The 21,619-nt window shown below is 40.0% G+C and overlaps 1 protein-coding gene and 2 pseudogenes across 1 annotated transcript; 2 read left to right on the top strand and 1 right to left on the bottom strand.

Annotated features, from left to right (window-relative positions):
• Positions 1 to 5,623: 5,623 nt before the first annotated feature.
• LOC124099958 (olfactory receptor 1468) lies at positions 5,624 to 6,565 on the bottom strand. Its single transcript, XM_046455225.1, has one exon. It carries the CDS (start codon positions 6,563 to 6,565, stop codon positions 5,624 to 5,626), a length of 942 nt encoding a protein of 313 aa, XP_046311181.1.
• Positions 6,566 to 11,606: 5,041 nt separating this feature from the next.
• LOC124099954 (rac GTPase-activating protein 1-like) lies at positions 11,607 to 13,491 on the top strand (annotated as a pseudogene).
• Positions 13,492 to 16,844: 3,353 nt separating this feature from the next.
• LOC124099960 (olfactory receptor 1-like) lies at positions 16,845 to 17,788 on the top strand (annotated as a pseudogene).
• The last annotated feature ends 3,831 nt before the right edge of the window (positions 17,789 to 21,619 follow it).

Below are 21,619 nucleotides of genomic sequence, written 5' to 3'. Positions count from 1 at the left end.
CTCTGGACTCTATAAGAATCCTCCCTGAGGACCACCCCAGAGTCCCCAGAGAGCTACCTTCCTGGGGCTCGCTGCACTGACCCCAGGACTGCCCTAGTACTACACCTGGGAACCTGTTTAGGGCAGCTTGCTTTCAGCTTATTCTTTTATGTCTCCAGATTCCTAAGGCTGTCCACATGTCATCCCTCTCCAGGGCTCTAACTCTAGTCCTGTGGGCCAGCTCTGCTATTCTGTGCCTGTCATATCTGGCTCCCTGGGGATTGCTTCCTGACAAGCAGCCATGAAAGAGCCTTCTGTCACCCCAGGGATTCCTCATCCCCAATCCCATTCTCACCTTCTTCCTCCTGGCACCCCAAGAGCATCCCTAGCTCAAGACCTCACTTTGGTGTAACTGGTCTGGCACTTCTGCCAGCAGGCAGGGACTGGACACAGCCCCCGACTGTGCATCCCAGGGGCTGCTGCTTTCAGCCCAGAACCTGAAACACAGGTCCAGGCAGCCTCTGGCCTCCAGCCTAGGTAACCCCTTTGCATTGCCAGGTTCTGGTGAGGCTTCTGAAGCTGGGCCTGCCCAGAGGCCTGGGTTTCCTGCCTCTAGTGTCCTGGGCCCACAGGGGTCCTGCAGCCACTTGTGGGCCTCAACACCCTCTTTGTTCTGGCAGCACTGCCACCAACTCAGCTCCAAAGATTTTCCCCTTTATTTATTTTAACTTAATTTATTTAATTAATTCATTTATTAGTACTGAGGATTGAACCCAGGGGCACTAACTGCTGGGTTACAGACCTATTTTGAGTTTATTTTGAGACAGGGTCTTGAAGTTGCCCAGGCTACCCTCAAACATGTGATCCTCCTGCCTCAGCCATCCAAGGTGCGGGGATTACAGGCCTGTTCCACCTGCCTGTTGATGGTTTTTAAAGAATACTCAGCATCTTCTCCTGACTTCTAGCTAAAAGGAGAAGGCCTATCAAAAATGAAGGACTCTTAAAATTCTCTTATTTTCCTTTTCAAATTACATTAACTAAATATTAGTAAAGATAAACCCATAACTTGCCTTGGCGTTGCCAACCTGGACTGCAAGGTTTCCTTTTTGAACTGTTGGATGCATGCATGAGGGTTTTTTTATTGAACCATTCATTGCTGGGGCGCATAAGGTTTCCTTGTGAATATACCCCCTACCCCTCCCCTCGGGAGGCAGGAGGGCTGTCTTGGGCACCGTGAAGGCTTCACAACTAGGCTAGGGTGCAAAAGGTCTGGTGCCGCCAGCAAGGGATGAAGACACGGCAGCTTACAGCTCTCTTCCCAGGGCTTTGGACTCAGCAGTGTGCTAGCTTGAGCACCTCTTCCTCCTGCCTCTGATCCCAGCCACCAGAAAGGATGGATCCACCAGAAGGATCTCAAGTTCTGGCCAACCTGTGCAACTTAAGGAGACCCTGTCTCAAAATAAAAAGAGCTGGGGATGCAACTTAGTTGTAAGGGCACCCCTCTAGGTGGATGCTCTCCATGCCTCGTGGTACACCCAGCCAGCCCATTTCCATCCAGTGGGCAGTTCACGGCGTTTGAGAATAACCAGCCCCCACTGCCTGGTGAGGGAGACTGCAGGAGCAAGGAATGGGAACAGGGACTGTCCCTCCAGGAGGCACTGCCGGTTGCTAGGATATTGTTGGCAGTGACCCCAGTAAGTGTCCCCAAGGGAGACACCTTTGCTCACGTGGAGGTTCAGAAACTTGAAAGGGGGAGAGGGCAATGCCTCTGAGGACAGCCTCCCCACCAGTGTTCACTAAGTTGCACTGTCCTTCAAAGAGAGAGTGAGACCATGCCGGGGTTGGTAGGGCAGGTAGGATGAGTGTGAAGGTGTGAGAAGCAGAAAGTCTGGTGGTCCACTTTCAGAATCTAGCATTTGTCTAGCCTCCTGTAAGAACAAATGGCACCCATTTTAACTATAGCCTTTCCCCTTTTCTGTCTCAGTTTTAAAATTAGCCAACTTCTGACTCCAGTGCCCACATCAGCACAGGACTGACTTGAACATGCCTTCCCCAGAATAGGGGGACCACTGTGACATTTCCACAGAGGAACAACTGGGTCCACAGCACTCCCAGCTGAGCTGAGCAGTGAAAGTTCCTGAAGGATCTCAGTTCCCCAGGCCAGTGTCCACAGTGACAAACCTGAATGGCACTGACCCCGAGTCCATGTCGGGAGCCTGCCCACTCTCCTCCCACTGCATTCCCACAGTGCTCTCTGCTCCCGGTGGGTAGTAGCTAGCAAGGAGCAGGGAAACGCACCGTAAGGCCACAAAGTGTTTTTTAAGTGACTTTAGAGTCCTTCCGTAAACTATTTTTAAGAAATCAAGTACTGACAGTTATCTGTAGGAACAAAAAAAATCAAGGGAGCTATTTGTAAAACACAACAAGAGAAAAGGATTAATGGGATTAACTCTTGGCAGGGTCCGCTGAGGTTGATATGAAGTTAGGAATTATGACTGTCAGTGTCTCCAGTTGTCTGGGAAGAAAGATTCCTTTAGTAGCACAGGGACACTAAGGTAACTTCTGACCAGCTACTGACCCCAGTGCCCACATTAACATGGGACTGACTTCTAGATGAAGCCCCCCTAAATAGGATAACTCCCATGACCCTTCCACAGAGGACCAAATAAGGTCAAAAACTCCACCACCTGATATGAAGGAGGAGTTGAACACATGATTGGCAGGGTACAGAAGGTGGTCCTCAGCTCACCTAGTAAATATCAAGCAGTAAGAAATTTGGGATCAGTGTTGTCTCCTTTGTTGTTCCTGCTCAGAGACCGCCCACTTTGCCTTTCCTTTACTTTCACCTCACCTTCACTTAAAATAAAGTTCTCTTGCATGACTTTTGGTGCCTGACTTTACATTTTCTTTTGTCAGAACACAAGAACTGAGGTTTGGAACTAAGAACTTTTCAGATCTTCATGGCCGTGGTGGTTCAGAAGATTCATGCTTATGTGTAGGTGGAGTGTGGAGGTGGTGTTTTAGACTCTCCCAAACCAGTGCTGCTGTGATGTGCTGTACAGTGACGGGCTCTTCTGCAAAGTTTCCTCCTCCCAGCGTCCCACCCAACATGGAGGGCGAGCTCACTCTACCCTTCCTTGAGGACTCTATCCTCCCTGGAATTAGAGGACAAAGAGCAGGCACCCACACTCACATTGGAACTCTTGCTGTTGATACCCCTCTTGGAGATCTTTTTGGCAAAGGAAGCAAGTGGGGAGTCAGCACAGGGGGCTCATTGTATAGAATTATCCTCTTAATCTCATGTTCCCACAATTCTCATCTATGTGTCCCCTTAAATATTAATATTATGATTTTCCATTATTCTTGAAGTGATGGTCAGTGCAGTTAGAAAAGAATCAAGAGAACTAAATGCTTGAAAAGAATATGCACACTTACCAATATTTATATTAGCTCTCACTGTATATCTCCAATACCCAAGATATTATCTCCAATACCCAAGATATTTTACTGAAAATTATTCTTTAGAAATCACATAGAATTTAGTAAAATCCATTGCAAAATTGTCATACAAAGCTATCAATAACTTCTCTATATACACATATTACCTGTCAAAAACACAAAAATGATCCCCTCCAAAACTGTCAAATGTCTAGAAGTAAAAATAAAAAGTAATATACAAGGAAAAAGTTAAACGTCTATAAAATTCCACTAAGAAAACTTGAATAAATTGAAATACATTATTTATTTATAGTATATTAGAACTCTCTCTCTCTCTCTCTCTCTCTCTCTCTTTTGGAAAATGAAATAAAGTTGATATTGGCATTATGAGGAAGGTTTCTTTTGAAAGGTGGGTTTTTTGAAAGGTGGTGTTACCTCAACAATCAAATGGAGAATAATAAAATATTACAGAAAAATGACATTAAATGAAAAAGGCAAAATACATATTATATACAACACAGAAGTGTTGCTCAGGTAACTGAGAAGGAGGTGACATCATAAATCAAGATATGGGATAACATACAAATAAAGGACTTAGGTGGAACATAAAGAGCTCAAGATTGTGTGTGCTGAGATTGAAGTGCCCATCAAGGAGAGATGTCCACTAGGTGGTTAAGAATGGCTGAAAGCTCTGGAGATTGGTCTTGGCTTCAGATGGAGATGTGGAGGTCAGAAAAACATATAAGAGGATGCCAAGGATGGGTCTGAGTGTCAGCAATTACAGTAAACAATGAAGGAAACAAACAGATAAAGGATGAAAACCTAGTCCATTCCATAATATTGCTAAGAATTTAAGAAAAATAACTGGGTACAATGACTTGGGAGGCTGAGACAGGAGGATGGCAAATTTGAGGCTAGCCTCAGCAACCTAGAGAAACCATACTCAAAATTAAAAATACAAAAGACCAGGGATCTAGGTCAGTGGTAAAGCACTCCATTAACAAAAAGAAGGGAGGAAAGAAAGGAGGAAGGAAGGGATGCAGGAAGGGAAGGAAGAAAGAAGAAAGAAAAAAGAAATGACGTTCATTTTTTTTTTTCAGAAATGGGAGAAGAATTATAAGAAATGGAAATCAGATGGCCTGGTATCTTACACAGTTTCAACAACTAGCCCTCTTTGTGATGTGAGATGTTGAAGTTCAGTTTGAGCCTCTAAAACAACAAAACTATCTTTTCTATTCCCATTGAAGTGTCATGAAAGTAGGGGAAAAACATAAAATACATTCTCAAAGTTCAAAATACCAAACAGAAGAGAGGTGTTCTTACAAACTAAACTTTTTAACCAACCTCCAGTTACTCTTCCTATTACTGGGGACAAATAATAAAATTTCATATTAGGTAATCACCAGGATAAGAACAAAATTAAACATTATAGCAAAAGTATTAGAAATATCCACTTAAAAAAAAGGAAAGATCCATTTAAGGTTAGGTCAAGTCAGAAAAATGAAAATAAATTGGGATGGGGGGGGAGAAGCCTTGAAGATAAAACAATGTGAAAATGTCTGCAGGAGAAAATGTCCGTAAGAGACATTGGGGGAGATTGATAGTTGACATGTTTTGACCTTATTTAGTATTAACCTAAGATTATAGAGCACTACTTAAAATGACAATAGAGACAAAGTAGAGTTCTGGATAAAATTATAAGACCCTGGGATAACTTAAGGATGTAAGGCATGGACATCACATCAAAAAGTAATTATTTTTTAAATTTTTTTTATTTTTTATTCGTTTTAATTAGTTACACATGACAGTACAATGACCTTGGCATATCATACATTTGAATCACATGGGATACAGTATCTCATTTTTCTGAGTGTACAGGTTACAGAATCACATTGGTCATGCATTCACATATATACACACAGTAATAATAATGTCTGTTTTTTTCTACTATCAACAGTAATTCTTACACCTGGCTTTCCCAGGATCACTTGGGAAAGACAAAGAAAGGCAAAATCAGATCACCAAGACCCCCTTCCCTAGATGAACTGCTCAGCTAAGCTTCCTCTCCTTTACATATTGAACCACTGTGTAGTGTGCTACGTCAACAAAGGCTCCCAAGGTGAGGGGAAAACTCTGGAATAATATTCCAATATTAATATCCATACATTCACTGGAAAAAATGATATGAAAATCACAAGTGTTTTCATCAAACACAGAAGGACTTTTTCTTACAAAGGACTCTTCTTAGGGCTCCCTTCATGTCTCTGTTCCTCAGGCTGTAGATGAAGGGGTTCAGCATGGGAGTCACCACCGTGTACATCAGAGCCATGATGGTCTCTTTCACAGTAGAATTATTAGCTGATGGACATAAATAAAGACCAATAATTGTCCCAAAGAACAGCGACACCATAGAAATGTGTGAGCCACACGTGGAGAAGGCCTTGTGAATACCACGGGAAGAAGGGACCTTGAGGATGGAGGAAACAATTCGTGCATAGGACACAATAATGAGTAGGAATGGGAAGACAACAACGGGTCCTCCTATGATAAATATCACCAACTCATTGACATGGCTTTCAGAGCAGGCCAGCTTCAGCACAGCAGACAAGTCACAGAAAAAGTGGGGGATCATGTTTTCCACACAAAAAGACACTCTTGCCATGAGCAGGGTGTGCAACAGGGCATGGAGCATGGTCAGCACCCAGGACAGTACCACCAGGGAAAGACAGAGCTTGAAACTCATGATGGTAGTGTAGTGCAGGGGGAAGCAGATAGCCACATAGCGGTCATAGGCCATGGCCACTAGAAGGAAGCTCTCCAGGTCTCCAAAAAACAGGAAGAAGTACATTTGAGTCAGGCAGCCTGCATAGGGGATGGAGGGAACTTGACTCTGCATGTTCTGCAACAGTTTGGGAATGGTCACAGAGGAAAAGCAGAGGTCAGAGAAGGACAAGTTGCTGAGAAACAAATACATGGGTGTGTGCAGATGGGAGTCCAGGCGAATGAGGATGATGATGATGAGGTTCCCCAAGACGGTGATAAGATACATGGAAAGGAACAGGGCATAAAACAGGTTCTGGTGCTCTGGCTGGATGGGCAGGCCCAGGAGGAGGAACTCTGAGATGATAGATTGGTTCCTTCCTGTCATGCTCTGTCTCCAATCTCTTAAAGAGAAAACAATAGAGTCCTTTAGAAACTCAAATAAAAATACATATTTTTAAGATACATGACTGTTAGAGGGTCTATCAAAAATATTTATTTCAAGAGCATGGGAGGATTATATTAATTCTAGATAGGGAAGAGGGGTGGGAGGGAAAAGGAGGGGGCAGGGGATTAGCAAGGATGGTGAAATGTGATGGACAACATTATACAAAGTACATGTATGAAGACTTGAATTGGGTGTCAACATACTTTATATTCAAACAGAGATATGAAAATTGTGATACATATGTGTAATAAGAATTGTAATGCAAAAAAACAAAGTACATGTATAAAGGCATAAATTGGCATGAACTTTATATACACAGATATGAAAAATTATGCTCTATATGTGTAATAAGAATTGTAATGCATTCCACTGTTGTTGTGTATTTAAAAATAATAATAATAAAATCAATAAAAAACAAGCCATAACAAAAAATATTTATTTCACTCTCTTTGTAATAATTATGATCTTATATCACAAATGTATATAATTAGAATCTTAAAAATAATACATAACTTATTTTCTTCACTTTTTTTCTTAAAATTTTTTTAGTTGTAGGTGGATAGAATGTCTTTATTATTTGTTTATTTTTATGCGGTGGGGAGGATCAAACCCAGTGCAAGCGCTCTGCCGCCTAGCTACAGCCCCAGCCCAACTTCTTTTTAACAAAGTACAATATTGCATACTTTTATGAACATTCCTATTTATTTGTTTCTGAGACACAAAATGTATTGATTTTTTTTCTTTTCTGCCAGGCCAACAACCTTCAGTGATTATAACTGGGTCCTGCTTTTTCAGTTTCTGACATAGTAATATTCTTTAGGAATTTTTCTAAACTTTGCAGCCTTCTAATTCAACATATACTCCCAAGAAAAACTCATGTACTTCAAAGTTTCAAATATCATTTAAAACTCAGGTGTTGACCTCTTTCTATCCCACAGAACCCTATTTTAAGACTTAATGATTATTTTCCCTTGAATGTACCACAGGCATAGTATGTAAAACAGATCCCAAGTGAAATTCATGATCTCTGCCTGCTCCTTTCCCAACCCTGTCCTCCTGTCTCTCATATTAAGTAAAAGGAATTCAGGCTCAAACTCAGAAACCTGAGAGTTTTGTTTTACTCACTCATTTCTCTCATCATTCATACCCAACCCAGCAAGTCCTACAGAGTCTGCACTGCATTCTGAATTCATCCACTCTTTGTTCCAAACATCACTACCTTAGACAAGCTGACCTCCTATGTCACTTGAACTGTGCGAACTGCCTCTTAAATTCCTGCTTCTAAGCTTCAATACCCTTCTCCTCCAAATACTTTCTTTTGCGCTGTGACATTATAAAATGAAATTCTCTTCTGCTTACATCCAGTGATAGATTCTCAGTGCTCTTAAGAAAAAGGCAAAGTTCCCTTCAGGAGCACAAATGACACTTCATTACCTGATCCTTTCCCACTTCCTCAGCCTCTCCTGGCTGCACAATGCCTCTTGCATCCCCTGTCAGCAGTGTTGGGCTGAAGCCATCATTTCTAGGCTCCAGTGTTTCACACTTGCTGTTTGTCCTGCCTCCCACCTGCTTTCCTTGCCTCCCTCTTCACCTGGCCTACCCCCTCATCTTTCAGGGGTATTATGTGGCACTTGCTAAGCTAAACCTTCCTTGTATCATGCTACAGTTTCCATAGCAACCAGGACTCATCTCATGGCACTCAGTTCCCTGATCCCTGGTTGACAGCTGACTTCTCATTGATTATGAACTCCATGAAGAAAAGTCATGTCTGCCTCATGACTGCAGCAGGGCAGCCCCCGGCCTGGAGCCTGATGTGGTCAGTGTCCCATAAATACTTACTGACTGCCTTTCAGGCTGAGACACACATTCCTTCACCTTTAATGACAGCAAAACTCTATCAAGTTAAAATTACCACTACTGTCAATTGTTTCCAGAACAAGAACTCACTTCTTAACCATTTAGCTATGCATTTTGACACTCTATTACAAACTTCACGGATGTAATTTTGCAAACATGGAAAACATCAGGGTACATCAGATCTACTGCTCATTTCACTACTTTGTACTGAATTGGTCTAAAACTCCTTTTAAAAAAAAGTTCCTAGGAATCTAGGAAGTTCCTATTCTTATTTATTTATTTATTTATATTTTTGGTGTAAATGGACATAATACCTTCATATTTTGTGGTTGTTGTTTATTTTTATGTGGTGCTGAGAATCAAACCCAGGGCCTCACACATGCAAGGCCAGCACTCTACCACTGAGCTATAACCACAGCACTTCATCTAAAAATATTTTATGCTTCATTTCACCTTATGTCATTGATATTACTATGGGTAAAATGAATATGATGATAATTTTAGAAATTATGGGGGAAACTAAAACAATTCTACCTTCAAGCCCTTAACTGAGTTCTTCCTCCACTATCCATAGCCCATGTGATGGTTAGTTTCATTTCATTTCAACTTGGGTAGGCCCTGGTACCTAATGTGTAAGTCTTAGTTAGATTTTCATCACTATGACCAAAATCCCTGACATAAGCAACTTAAAGGTGGAAAGTTTATTTGGGTTCACAGTTTGGGGTTTCCGTCCATGGATGTCTGGCTCTGTTGCTCTAGGCCTGAGGTGAGGCAGATCAAAATGATGTAAGAATGTGGTGAAGGAAAGCTGCTCAGCTCATGGCAGCAGGATGCAGAAAGAGAGTAAGGAGGGAGGGAAGGGCCCAGAGATAAACCCCTTCCAGCACCTGTCTCCAGTGACCTGTTTCCTCCATCTAGGTCCCACCTCCCTGCAGTCCATTCCACCCTCAATGGATTAATCCACTGATGAAGTCAGAGGCCTTAGATCCAATCACTTCCCCAAAGCCCCACCTCTGAACACATGAGACTGGTGGCCATTCCAGATCCAAACCACACCACCTTGTTTTGGTCAAACACCAATCTAGATGGTTCTGGGAAGGTATTGTAATATGATTAACATTCAAATCAATAAAACAAATCACCCTTCATGGGGGGTGGGTTCATACATTAAGTGAAAGCCTTAAGAGGAAAGACTGAACTCTGCTGAAGAGAAAAGGGTTCTGCTCCAGTTTGCCTTCAGACCCAAGATGGTAGCATCAACACTACTGGGCATCCTCTCTACTGACCTGCCTTGTAGATTTCAGACCTGCCAATCCCATGATCATGCGAGTTAATTTCTTAAAACGAATCTCTTTCTCACTCTTTATCCCTGTTCTTCTCTAACCCTTCCTCTTTATCTACACATATTTATCTGTGTAAATGGTCTGGTTCTGGTTTCTGAATAATTCTGACTCTAATATAATCCTGTACCTCAAATCTGACAAATAAATCAGAGGAGGGGCACTAAGAGATGTAAGGAGCTCCTTAACTAAAAAGACATAATAGAAGCCAACCACAGGGATCTTCACCCTGATAGTGGTGTTTAATTCTGCTGCATTAGCAGTTTTTACACTTGAACATTATTTGCTGGCATTGCAATGGGAAGAAAATCTCTACTGAAAATCATATACCTGGTTTCTCAGAATTTTTCTTCCCTTGTAACTGAGGAAATTCTATCCCGGGTGTCAAGAGTGTGACTAGGAATCACAAACAAGAAGCATCATTTTCAGCTGCTGTGCTGAGGATGGATTAACCTTCATGTCTCCCTGACCCATGAAATCAGGAATTCTCAGAGTGGGATGCACATAGGAATCAGTGATGGCAGTGCTTCTAGACTTTAGTGTAAATGCAACTCACTTGGGCATAATGTTAAAATACTTACTCTGATTTCATGGTTCAGTTTTTATATTTTTCATAACACCCATAAAATGCCAATGCTTTGGTAGATGGACTGAACAGGAATAGGAAGGACAAACATTTAAAAAAAAATACAGATTATTGGGTCTACTCAGAAAAATTTAATCACAATTTCTGAAGGGGGCTGTCCAAAAACAAGTTAAAGCTTCACAGATGATTTTAAAAGAAAGCAAGACTTTAGAACTACTGCATTACAGCCTACCTAATTCACAGAGCTGTCATTATGTTGAAATGATATAATCTTGTCATTGTGTCATAAGATGTACTGCACATTGATATTCACAAATGTTATTAACAATTAAACTGGCAAACATTAAAAAAATACTTATAGAATGTTGAGAAGATGTGAAAGAGAAGTATAGAACAGACAGGCCATCACATAAAAAAAATTACCCTGGAAAACATATAACCTGGAAAAACTATACCTTCAAATTGAAAAGACATTACAGGTAAAATAAGTGGTGGTGCTTATTCTTAACTCACCTAGGATTTCTGAGAGTGACTCCAAGACCATGACCTGAGATCCATCTCCCCTCATTCATTGTAGGCATGTGAAGTAAGAACCTCTATAGTCATAATCTGTGTCTACACCACCCCAGCTCATATCTCTCACTACTCATCGCTGCACCTAAGGGAACCGGCTCCCGATGGACTTTAGATCCTGGGGTAACTAATTATAAACAAAGTAATTACTCAAGACCTCACTAGGACAATTCTCTCAGAGTCCTGCCGCAGTGAGTGATTATAGCCATTGATCACACCTGACTATACTTTGGGGAACACTGAGGATGGAAACAAGCTCAGGGATGGATGCTTAATCACTGGCTGCTTGGGGAATGGGAAGGAGTTCTGTGCTGGTGCAGCCTACTTGTTGGTGGATAAGAAGGATGGTTGGAAAATTAATCAGGGGCCATGCCATGAATGATTTAAAATGTCTTAGGAGCACAAAACTTTATACAAAAAGCAATCAGTGGCTTTAAGTAGATACCACCATGAAAGACGCATGCTTTAGATAGATCACATGGCAGTCTCTGACTATAACTCAACTTCCTGTAAACAGGCCCAAGGAAAAACATGCTGCTAATGAGGCTCAGACTTCTATTATCCAACTGTATATATGCCGATATAAGGAAAGGACAGGAATAAGAAAAAAGACAGGTGGTGTCCCTTTGCCGTTGGAAAGATGGATACCACAATGCTGAATTTGCAGAATCTGAGCAGCTTGTGCGCCGGGTGGAGATTCTCAGTGAAGGAAATGAACTCCAATTCATCCAGTTGGTAAAGGATTTTGAGGATTTCCAGGAGAAATGGCAGAGAACAGACCATGAGCTGGGGAAATACAAGGATCTTCTGATGAAAGCAGAGACTGAGCATAGTGCTCTGGATGTTGAGCTAAAGCATGCACGATATCAAGTGGCTGTAGAGATTAAACGGAGACAGCGAGCTGAAGCTAACTGCGAAAAACTGGAACGACAGATTCAGCTGATTCGAGAGATGCTCATGTGTGACACATCTGGCAGCATTCAACTAATCGAAGAGCAAAAATCAGCTTTGGCTTTTCTCAACAGAGGCCAACCATCCAGTGGCAATGCTGGGAACAAAAGGCTGTCAACCATTGATGAATCTGGTTCCATTTTATCAGATATCAGCTTTGATAAGACTGATGAATCACTGGATTGGGATTCTCCTTTGGTGAAGAATTTCAAATTGAAGAAGAGAGAAAAGAGGCGCTCCAATAGCTGACAGTTTGTTAATGGACCCCATTGGCTCCACAGTAGACCAGGGAAATGAATCCATAGTTGCAAAGACTATAGTAACTGTTCCCAATGATGGTGGGCCCATTGAAGCTGTGTCCACTGTTGAAACTGTGCCATATTTGACAAGGAGCCGATGGAAAACAGGTACTTTTCAACCTTGGAACAGTGACTCCACCCTGAGCAGTAGACCTCTGGAGCCAAGAATCGAGAATGATAGTTCAGGCACACCACAGAGTAACAGAGGGATGCGCCTGCATGACTTTGTCTCTAAGACGGTTATTAAACCTGAATCCTGTGTTCCATGTGGGAAATGGATAAAATTTGGCAAGCTGTCTCCGAAGTGTCGAGATTGTTGGTCGTGTGGTTTCTCATCCAGAATGTCGGGACCGCTGTCCCCTTCTCTGCATCCTACTCTGATAGGAACACCTGTCAAGACTGGAGAGGGAATGCTGGCTGATTTTGCGTCCCAAACTTCTCCAATAATACCCTCTATTGTTGTCCACTATGTAAATGAAATTGAGCAGAGAGGGCTGAGACAGGCTTGTATAGGATCTTAGGCTGTGGTCGGACAGTGAAAGAGCTGAAAGAGAAATTCCTCAGAGTGAAAACTGTACCCCCTCTCAGCAAAGTGGATGATATCCATGCCATATGTAGCCTTCTAAAAGACTTCCTTTGAAACCTCAAAGAACCCCTTCTAACCTTTAGGCTAAACAAAGCCTTCATGGAAGCAGCAGAAATCACAGATGAAGATAACAGCATAGCTACCATGTACCAGGCTGTTGGTGAACAACCCCAGGCAAACAGGGACACATTAGCCTTCCTCATGATTCACTTGCAGAGAGTGGCTCAGAGTCCAAACACTAAAATGGATGTTGCCAATCTGGCTAAAGTCTTTGGTCCTACAGTTGTTGCCCATGCTGTGCCCAATCCAGACCCAGTGACAATGTTACAGAACATCAAGCGTCAATCCAAGTTGGTAGAATGCCTGCTTTAACTGCCCCTGGAATATTGGAGTCAGTTCATGATGGTGGAGCAAGAGAACATATTGATCTGCTGCATGTTATTGAAAACTCAAATGCCTTTTCAACACCACAGACACCAGATATTAAAGTGATCTTACTGGGGCCCGTGACTAGTCCTGAGCACCAGTTTCTTAAGACTCCTTCATCCAGCTCCCTATCCCAAAGAGTCTGCTCTACCCTCACCAAGAAAACTCCCATATTTGGGAGCAAAAGCAAGTCTGCCACCAACCTAGAATGACAAGGCAACTTTTTTGCTTCTCCAATGCTCAAGTGAAGACACGTCTGTCTGTTACTTCCCAGCATTTACCAACTGCAGAAAAGGGAACACCTGTATGCTCTGCTCTGCAGCTTCCTGTACTACTTTTAGCATTCTCCAGGCTTTTAATCAAGTTTAATTGTGCATGATGGTTTTATTTTAAAAATTATATATATATATATATATATATATATATATATATATATTATATACATATATGTGTGTGTATGTATGTATGTGTATATATATATATTCCCCCCCCCCAAAAGAAAAAGACAAACACCTCCACATCATGTCCAATACTTTCTCAGGTCAAGATAGAAAAAGAAGCCCAGATTCCACATTATTTAGTTAATTTTGCCTCCTTACCTCTCTAGGAAAACCCTCATAGCACCCATCATCAACATCATCCCAAACACTCTCCATATATGCCAGATGACCTCCTAATGTCATGGTCTATGTCCCTGAAATCAATTACAAGGCCAGACCATCATTTATATTTCCTTCTTTCACTGCCTGTTCCAAGTACCCCTTGTACTTGGAAGTCACCAACTGAATGAAGTTCTGTGCATAGTGATACAGTGCAAGATGCATTCCTAGGGAATGTGCAACCTCAATAGTCTGGCCTTTATTGGGTTATTATAGATTATGTTAGCATTTATTTCTGGACATGAAAATAGAATGAGGTACCTGAAAATTGTCTCAGGCTTTCAGACTCAATCCTCCCTACTCTGGTTGTCTACAAACAAACTTTTCCTTGATATCAGTATCAATCACCTCTGCTCTTTGTACGTTAGTTTACTAACAACTGAGAGAGAGAGAGAGAGAGAGAGAGAGAGAGAGAGAGAGAGAGAGAGAGACTGTATAATAGACTCAATTTCCAAATTAGTGAGACAGTTATTATATTCCTGGCAGAAGAGCACATGCGTTGAGAACAAATATTTTGATACGCCATTTTAAGTTCATCAGTCTCATCTCTTAGTTCAGCCACAGCTGCAGGAACGAGCTCTGCACTGGCTTCAACCAGCTTGAGTGGATGTAAATTGACATCACCTTCCTTCAATCCTTCGCCACCTGCTCCTTAATTTTTGTTCTGGGACTTTTTTTTTTTGTACAGGGAATTGAACTCATGGGCACTCAATCCCTGGGCCACATCCCCAGCCCTTTTTCCTATGTCATTTAGAGACAGGGTCTCGCTGAGCTGCTTAGCGCCTCACCAAGTTGCTGAGGCTGGCTTTGAACTCACCATCCTCCTGCCTCAGCCTTCCAAACTGCTGGGATTATAGGCGTGCACTGCTGTGCCTGGCTCTGGGAATTTTCTGACTCCAAAGAAAAATGTCATAGGAACTCTCCTCAAATTCATACAAATATTAAGGTCAAAGATACATTTTAAGTTAATTATTTTAGAGAAATAGAGGAATGAAGTGAGGGTTTTATTATCCTAAGTAATCTATTTTTTCCAGCATCATTTGTTAGAAAGGCTATATTTATTGATTTGCCATAATTACAGTATTAAAATTCAATGAAGGATATAAGAGTGAATCTAGTTCTGCACTTTATGCTATTCTGACTCTCAATACTGATATATGTTTCTATCTTTAATATCACACTTCCTCAATTATTGTCACTTAATAGACTGGAAATAAGAGATGTGAAACTTCCTATTTTGCTCTTCTCTTCCAAAACTGAAGCTTCTTTGCCTTCACACATAAATTCTATAATGAGATCATCAATTTGTTCACAAAAAAATCTTTTTGGAATTATGATTGGAATTTTGCTAAATTTTGAGATACGTTTTTGAAGAGTCAACATCTTAAGAATATTGAGTCTTCCAGTCCAGACAATAGTATGCATTTCCATTTCTTACATCTTTTGTTTCTTTAATCAGCGTTTTGTAGTTTTAAGACACAATCAGTAGTCCCACTTATCGGTATTCTCATTTTTCCCTGTTTTCAGTTACTTCCACTAAACCACAGTCCTACAACATTTAATGGAAAATTCCAGAAGTAAATGATTCACAAGTTTTCAACTACATGCCATTTGAGTAGCATGATGAACTCTTGTGCTGCCTTGCTCCATCCTGCTATGGATCTGAATAATCCCTTTTCCAGCATATCTGGGCTGTTTATGCTACCCATCTGTTAGTCTCTTATCATATCAACTATGATGGTATTTCAGTGAAATAAGTAAACCTTGTATAATAAACCTTAGTAAAGCTCAAGTAGATCTCCAAGTAAATCTTACATAGTAGTCTAACACTACATCCCAATGTCTATGTCACTCACCTCACTTCATCTCACCACGCAGGCACTGTTAACAGCTCACATCATCACAAGCAGAAAGGGAAGATATTTTGAGGGAGACAGAGAACACTCAGATAACTTTTATTACAACACTGGCATAGTTGTTCTATTTAAATGGTTATTATAGTTAATAGTCAGGTGTGATCAGTGGCTGGAATCAGTCACCATAAAGGACTTTGAGAATTTGTCTTGAAGAGGTTCTGGATAATTTTACTTTGTACTTAATGAGTTAGGCCCGAATCTGGACTTCCCTGGGATGTAAGTCTCTCGGGCCCATGGATGGCTAAAAGGTGAGACATGAGAAGGGATGGCAGAGACACGTGATGACTACAGAGGATGTTAATTCATAGGCTTATAATGAATAAAAGGGAGCAGGGCCTTGGGTCAGGGCCCCACAGTCACCCTCAGACATCCTGGGAAAGATGTCAATATGTCAGGTTGTATGATGTTCTACAAAGTAACTTTTCAGGTATGATAACTTTTCTCTTTTCCACCTACCTGCCTTCCAAGACTTTGCCACAGTATAGAAATATTTTGACTAAAGTTAATCATTTATAACACTTTTTATTAATAACACTGTTCATTAATGTTACTTACTGTGCAGTGAATCCTCATAGGTCACAGCATTTTGACATACAGTTCTTAACCTTTCTTTATTTTACATTCACCTGAGGGACTTTAAAAAACTTTGCACATGCCACTATCAGAGATTCCAATTAAATTATCTGAAGGTGCTCAGTAATCTGCGTTTGAAGGGAATGTGTGTGTTTGCTACTCAAGTGCAGTCCAGTGATGACAGTCAGGCAGAGAAAATCCAACACTGCTTCTGTGACAGAAGCAAACAGATAAGTATTTAGGAAAGAATGAACTACTGGAACATGTTGAAAAGAAGATGAGAAAAAGTAATAAATGATCATAGAGATTAAAGACACTTATAAGGTGATAATTATTGTGATGGTGGTGAGATCCATTATTGTAGAACACGTAAACACTGTGTATGAGGAAAAAAAATGATCATTTTCATTTAGGCCTTATTATTTCTCTTAAAGGTATTGGAGACAGATAATAATGGTAAAGAGCCAAACTCTCATCTCGAGTTCCTTCTCCTGGGCCTGCCCATCCAGCCAGAGTGCCGGAACCTGTTCTATGCCCTGTTCCTGGCCATGTATCTTACCACCATCCTGGGGAACCTCCTCATCATTGTCCTCATTCTCCTCGACACCCATCTCCACACTCCCATGTATTTGTTTCTTAGCAAAAAGTTGTCTTTCTCTGACCTCTGCTTTTCCTCTGTGACCATTCCTGAACTGTTGCAGAACATTCAGAGTCAAGATCCATCCATCCCCTATGCAGGCTGCCTGACCAAAATTCACTTCTTCCTGTTTTTTGGAGGCCTTGGAAACTTCATCCTTGTGGCCATGGCCTATGACCGCTATGTGGCCATCTGCTTCTCCCTGCACTACACCATCATCATGAGCCCCAAGCTCTGTCTCTCCCTGGTGGTGTTGTCCTGGGTGGTGACCATGTTCTATTCCTTGTTGCACATCCTGCTCATTCCCAGATTGTCCTTCTGTGCAGACAATGTGATCCCACACTCTTTCTGTGAAGTATCTGCCTTGCTCAAGCTGGCCTGCTCTGACACTCATGTTAATGAGTTGGTGCTGTTTATTATAGCAGGAACTGTTGTTTTCATCCCATTCCTACTCATTCTTGTGTCCCATGTATGCATTGTGTCCTCCATTCTCAAGGTTTCTTCTGCTCGAGGTATCCATAAGGCCTTCTCCACCTGTGGCTCCCACCTCTCTGTGGTGTCACTGTTCTATGGGACAGTCATTGATCTGTACTTATGTCCATCAGCTAAGAAATCCACTGTGAAAGACACTGTCATGGCTCTGATGTACATGGTGGTCACTCCCATGCTGAACCTCTTCATCTACAGCCTGAGGAACAGAGACATAAAGGGAGCCCTAGGAAGAGTCCTTTGTAAGAAGAAAATTCCCTTCTCTGTGTGAAGGGGTTTTAATATAATTTTCACATTAATATTATAATTGATATTAATATTGAAATCTTTTCCCAGATTTTTCCCTCACCTTGGGAACTTCAGTTTAAGTAACATACTACATACTTGTTCAATAGGCAAAAGAAAGTATGTTTAGCTGAGCAGTTAACTAGGAAAGGTGGCCCTGGGGACCTGGATTTGCCTTCCTATTTATCTTTCCCAAGTGATGCTGGAAAAGCCTATAAATATCATGAGTTTGAAGCCAGTCTCAGGAACTTTGTGAGGCCCTAAGCAACTTAGTGACACCCTGTCTTTAAATAAAAATTTAAAAATGGCTGAGGATGTGGCTTAGTACTTGAGCACCCCTGGGTTCAATCTCCAGTAACTTCCCTCCCCAAGAAAAAGACATACTTCTGATGAACTAAAGGGAATGGGAAAATTCTTAAGACACATACACCTTGAATTATGAAGAAATAAAAAACCTGAAGAGACCAATAACAAGCAGCAAATTTTAATCTGTAATAAAAACCCTTCCATCAAAGAAAAGCTCAGGACTCCCATGACTTCATTGTCAAGTTGCACAAAACATTTAAGAATTCCTCATATTTTCCCCAAAAATTAAAATGGAAGAATTCTTGCAAACATATTCTATGAGACCAGCATTACCTTTACCCCCAAACTGGAAAAAAATACAAAAAAAAAAAGAAAAGAAAATAATAAAAAGAAAGAAAGAAAACCTTAGGTCAATATTCTAGATGAACATTGCAATACTCCTTAACTAAATACTAGAAGATCAAATCCCACAGCACACTATAAAGATTGCCACCATGGATCAAGTAGGATGTATCTCAGAGGTTCAAGGATGGTTCCACATACATAAATAAATAAACTTGATACATTATGTTATGATTTAGATATGTAGTGTCCTTCAAAAACTCATGTGTAAGGTAATGCAAGAAAGTTTAGAAGTCAAATGATTGTTTTATTAGAGCTTTAACCTAGTCAGTGCATGTGGCTGGAGGACATGGGTCTTGGAGGGCATGCCTTAGGGATCTCTCTCTCTCTCTCTCCCTCCCTCCCTCCCTCCTCTCTTTCTCCACTTCTACCATGATGTTCTGCCCCACCTTGCATACAGAGCAATGGAGTCAGTCATCCGTGGACCAAAACTTCTAAAATTGTGAGTGCCAAACAAAATTTTCCTCCTCTAAAATTGTTCTTTACAGGTCTTTTGTTCACAACAGTAAAAGAGCTGACTAAAATATACTTCATCAACAGAATGAAAGACAAAAACCATGCAGAAAATTCACTTGACAACATTTAATACTTTATAGTAAAAATCTTCAATAATAAATATCTTGAACAAATCCTGCATAGAAGGTATGCAACTCAACTAAATAAAGACCATTTACAATAAGCCAACAGCTAATATTATACTGAATGAGGAGAAGCTGAAAGCATTTGCTCTAAGATCTGGAACAAGACAAGGATGCCCATTTTTGCAACTTTTATTCAACACATTTTAAAAGTATCGAACCCAGTACCTACCACTGAGCCACAACCCCAGCCCTTGTTGTGGTTTTGGTTTGCAATTCCTTGGTACTTTGTGATATTGAGTATTTTTTTTGTGTGTGCGTGTTGGATATTTTTCTTCATTTTGCAAATCAGGTTATTTGTTTCTTTTGGTGTTGGGTTTTGAAGTTTATTATATATTGTGTGTGTTGACATCTTGCCAGATGTATAATTTGAGAATACATTCTCCTATTCTTTAGGCTGTCTCTTCATTCTGTTGTTTCCTTTGCTATGCAAAAGTTTTTTTTTTTAGTTTGATATAATCTCATTTGTCTATTTTTTATTTTGTTTCCTGTGCTTGCGTAGTTTTGTGTCAAAAATCCTTACCAATTCCAATATTCTGATATTCCCCTATATTTTCTCCTAGTAATTTCATAGTTCCAGGTCTTGTATTTATTTCATTAACTTCTTTTGAGAGTATTATCATAAATGGTGAGAGATAGAGATCTAGTTTCATTCTTCTGAATGTGGCTATCCAATTTCCCCAGTACCATTTATAGAGACTCGGATCCTTTCTCAAATGTGTTTTCTTAACACATTTGTCAAAAGTTAGATGGCTGCAGATACATAAATTTACTTCTAGGCTCTCTATTCTGTTTAAATGGTCTATGTGTCTCTTTTTGTGCTAATGGCATGCAATTTTGATTACTCCAGCTCCATAGTATGGTTTGAAGTCCGGTAGCACAACACCTAATGCTTTGTTCTTTTGTTCAACATGACTTTGACTCTTCGGGTTTTTTGCCATTTCATATAAAATTTAGAATTGTATTTTCTAGTTATGTAAAGAATATCACAGGTATTTTGGTAGGGATTGAAGGAAAGTAGAATTTCTAAGAGCTATTTGAAAAACTGGAAATATAAGGTATAAGGAAACATAAGTTCCATATCTACCAGATTTCAATATGTATTTTTAAATCTCTGTGAATACAACAGTGTTTATGTAGACACAAATAACAAAAATAAAAAGATAAAGAAACTAGGAAGTATTTGAAGAAATGGTCATATATGGGAACTTTTTTATGATGAATATATTTTTTAAAATCAATGTAATAAAATGCAGTACTCAAAAGTACTGGATAATTGACATGGTAAATCAATTTCTTACTGAGAGTGTTGTCTTTTATATGGCTTAAAAAGCTAAATATAAACTATAATTTATGAAAAAAAATTTACTACAAGTAAATACTTAAACTCATGCAAAACTCAGAATAATAATAATAATAATAATAATAAGACACATATAAGACCACATTTTTTAAATAGAAACTTTTCTAAGACAAATAATAACAAGTTTGATAGAGAAGTAATAGCTGCAATGAGTCTAATAGATACATGATTAAAATCCAGAATATGTGTGTGTATTACCTTCAAATATTCTAGTAAGAATAAAACATACAGAATATAGAAATGTACAAAGAATATGGACAGAATTCATAAACAGTGTGAAAAAATGTTTAACGTTAGTGTTAATCAGGAAAAACAATACTTGATCATCCAGTAAAGTATGCAAATTCATAACTGATTAACCTGTGATAACATCAAGGACAAGGGCACTTTTCAATTTTCTTGAAGTACAATTTGCATAGAAGGAAATGTAACCATTTTAAACACCCAGTTCAAGGAGTTTTGAGTGTAACCTCCACCCAGTCCAAATCAAGCAGATACCTCAAAATTCTCTGTAAACCCTTGAACCACATTCCTACCTTCTGCCACCAATCTGATTTTTGTCTATGGGCTTTCTTTCACTACAGTGTAGATTTGCCTGTTTTGAACTTCATACATACGGAATCACTTAGTATATACACTTTTGTGTCTGGCCTCTTCAGCTCTACCTAATATTTTATAAATTCAAACATGTGATTTTGTGTATCAGTAGTTTTTTTTCTTTGATTTCTGAACAGCATTCCAGTGCATAAATAGATATGATTTTTTCAATCATTCACCGTTTGATAGGTTTGGGGATGTACCCATTTTTGAAGGTCATAAAATCATTAAAAATGCTATCCTTCTCCCTAATGGAATTATCCAGGTAACAGCAAAAACTCAAATGAGATTCCATTTTGTTCACTGATCTACAAGTATCCTGATCCTATAGATTTTGAATCCTTAATCCTGTAAATGTGATGTGTTATATTTATTGATTTGTGCATGTTGAATCATCCTTGTGTTCTAGGGATAAATTCCACTTGGTCATGGAGAATGATCCTTTTAATGTGCTGTTGGATACAATTTTCCACTAGATTTTTTGAGAATTTTTTCATTCATATATTCATCA

Source organism: Marmota monax, unplaced genomic scaffold, assembly GCF_021218885.2.
Source record: "Marmota monax isolate L192 unplaced genomic scaffold, Marmota_monax_Labrador192_F-V1.1 WCK01_AAM20220418_F8-fsc00662, whole genome shotgun sequence".
Classification (NCBI taxonomy): Eukaryota; Metazoa; Chordata; class Mammalia; order Rodentia; family Sciuridae; genus Marmota; species Marmota monax.
The sequence above is the reverse complement of the archived record's forward strand: the minus strand, read 5'-3'. Positions and strand labels throughout refer to the sequence as shown.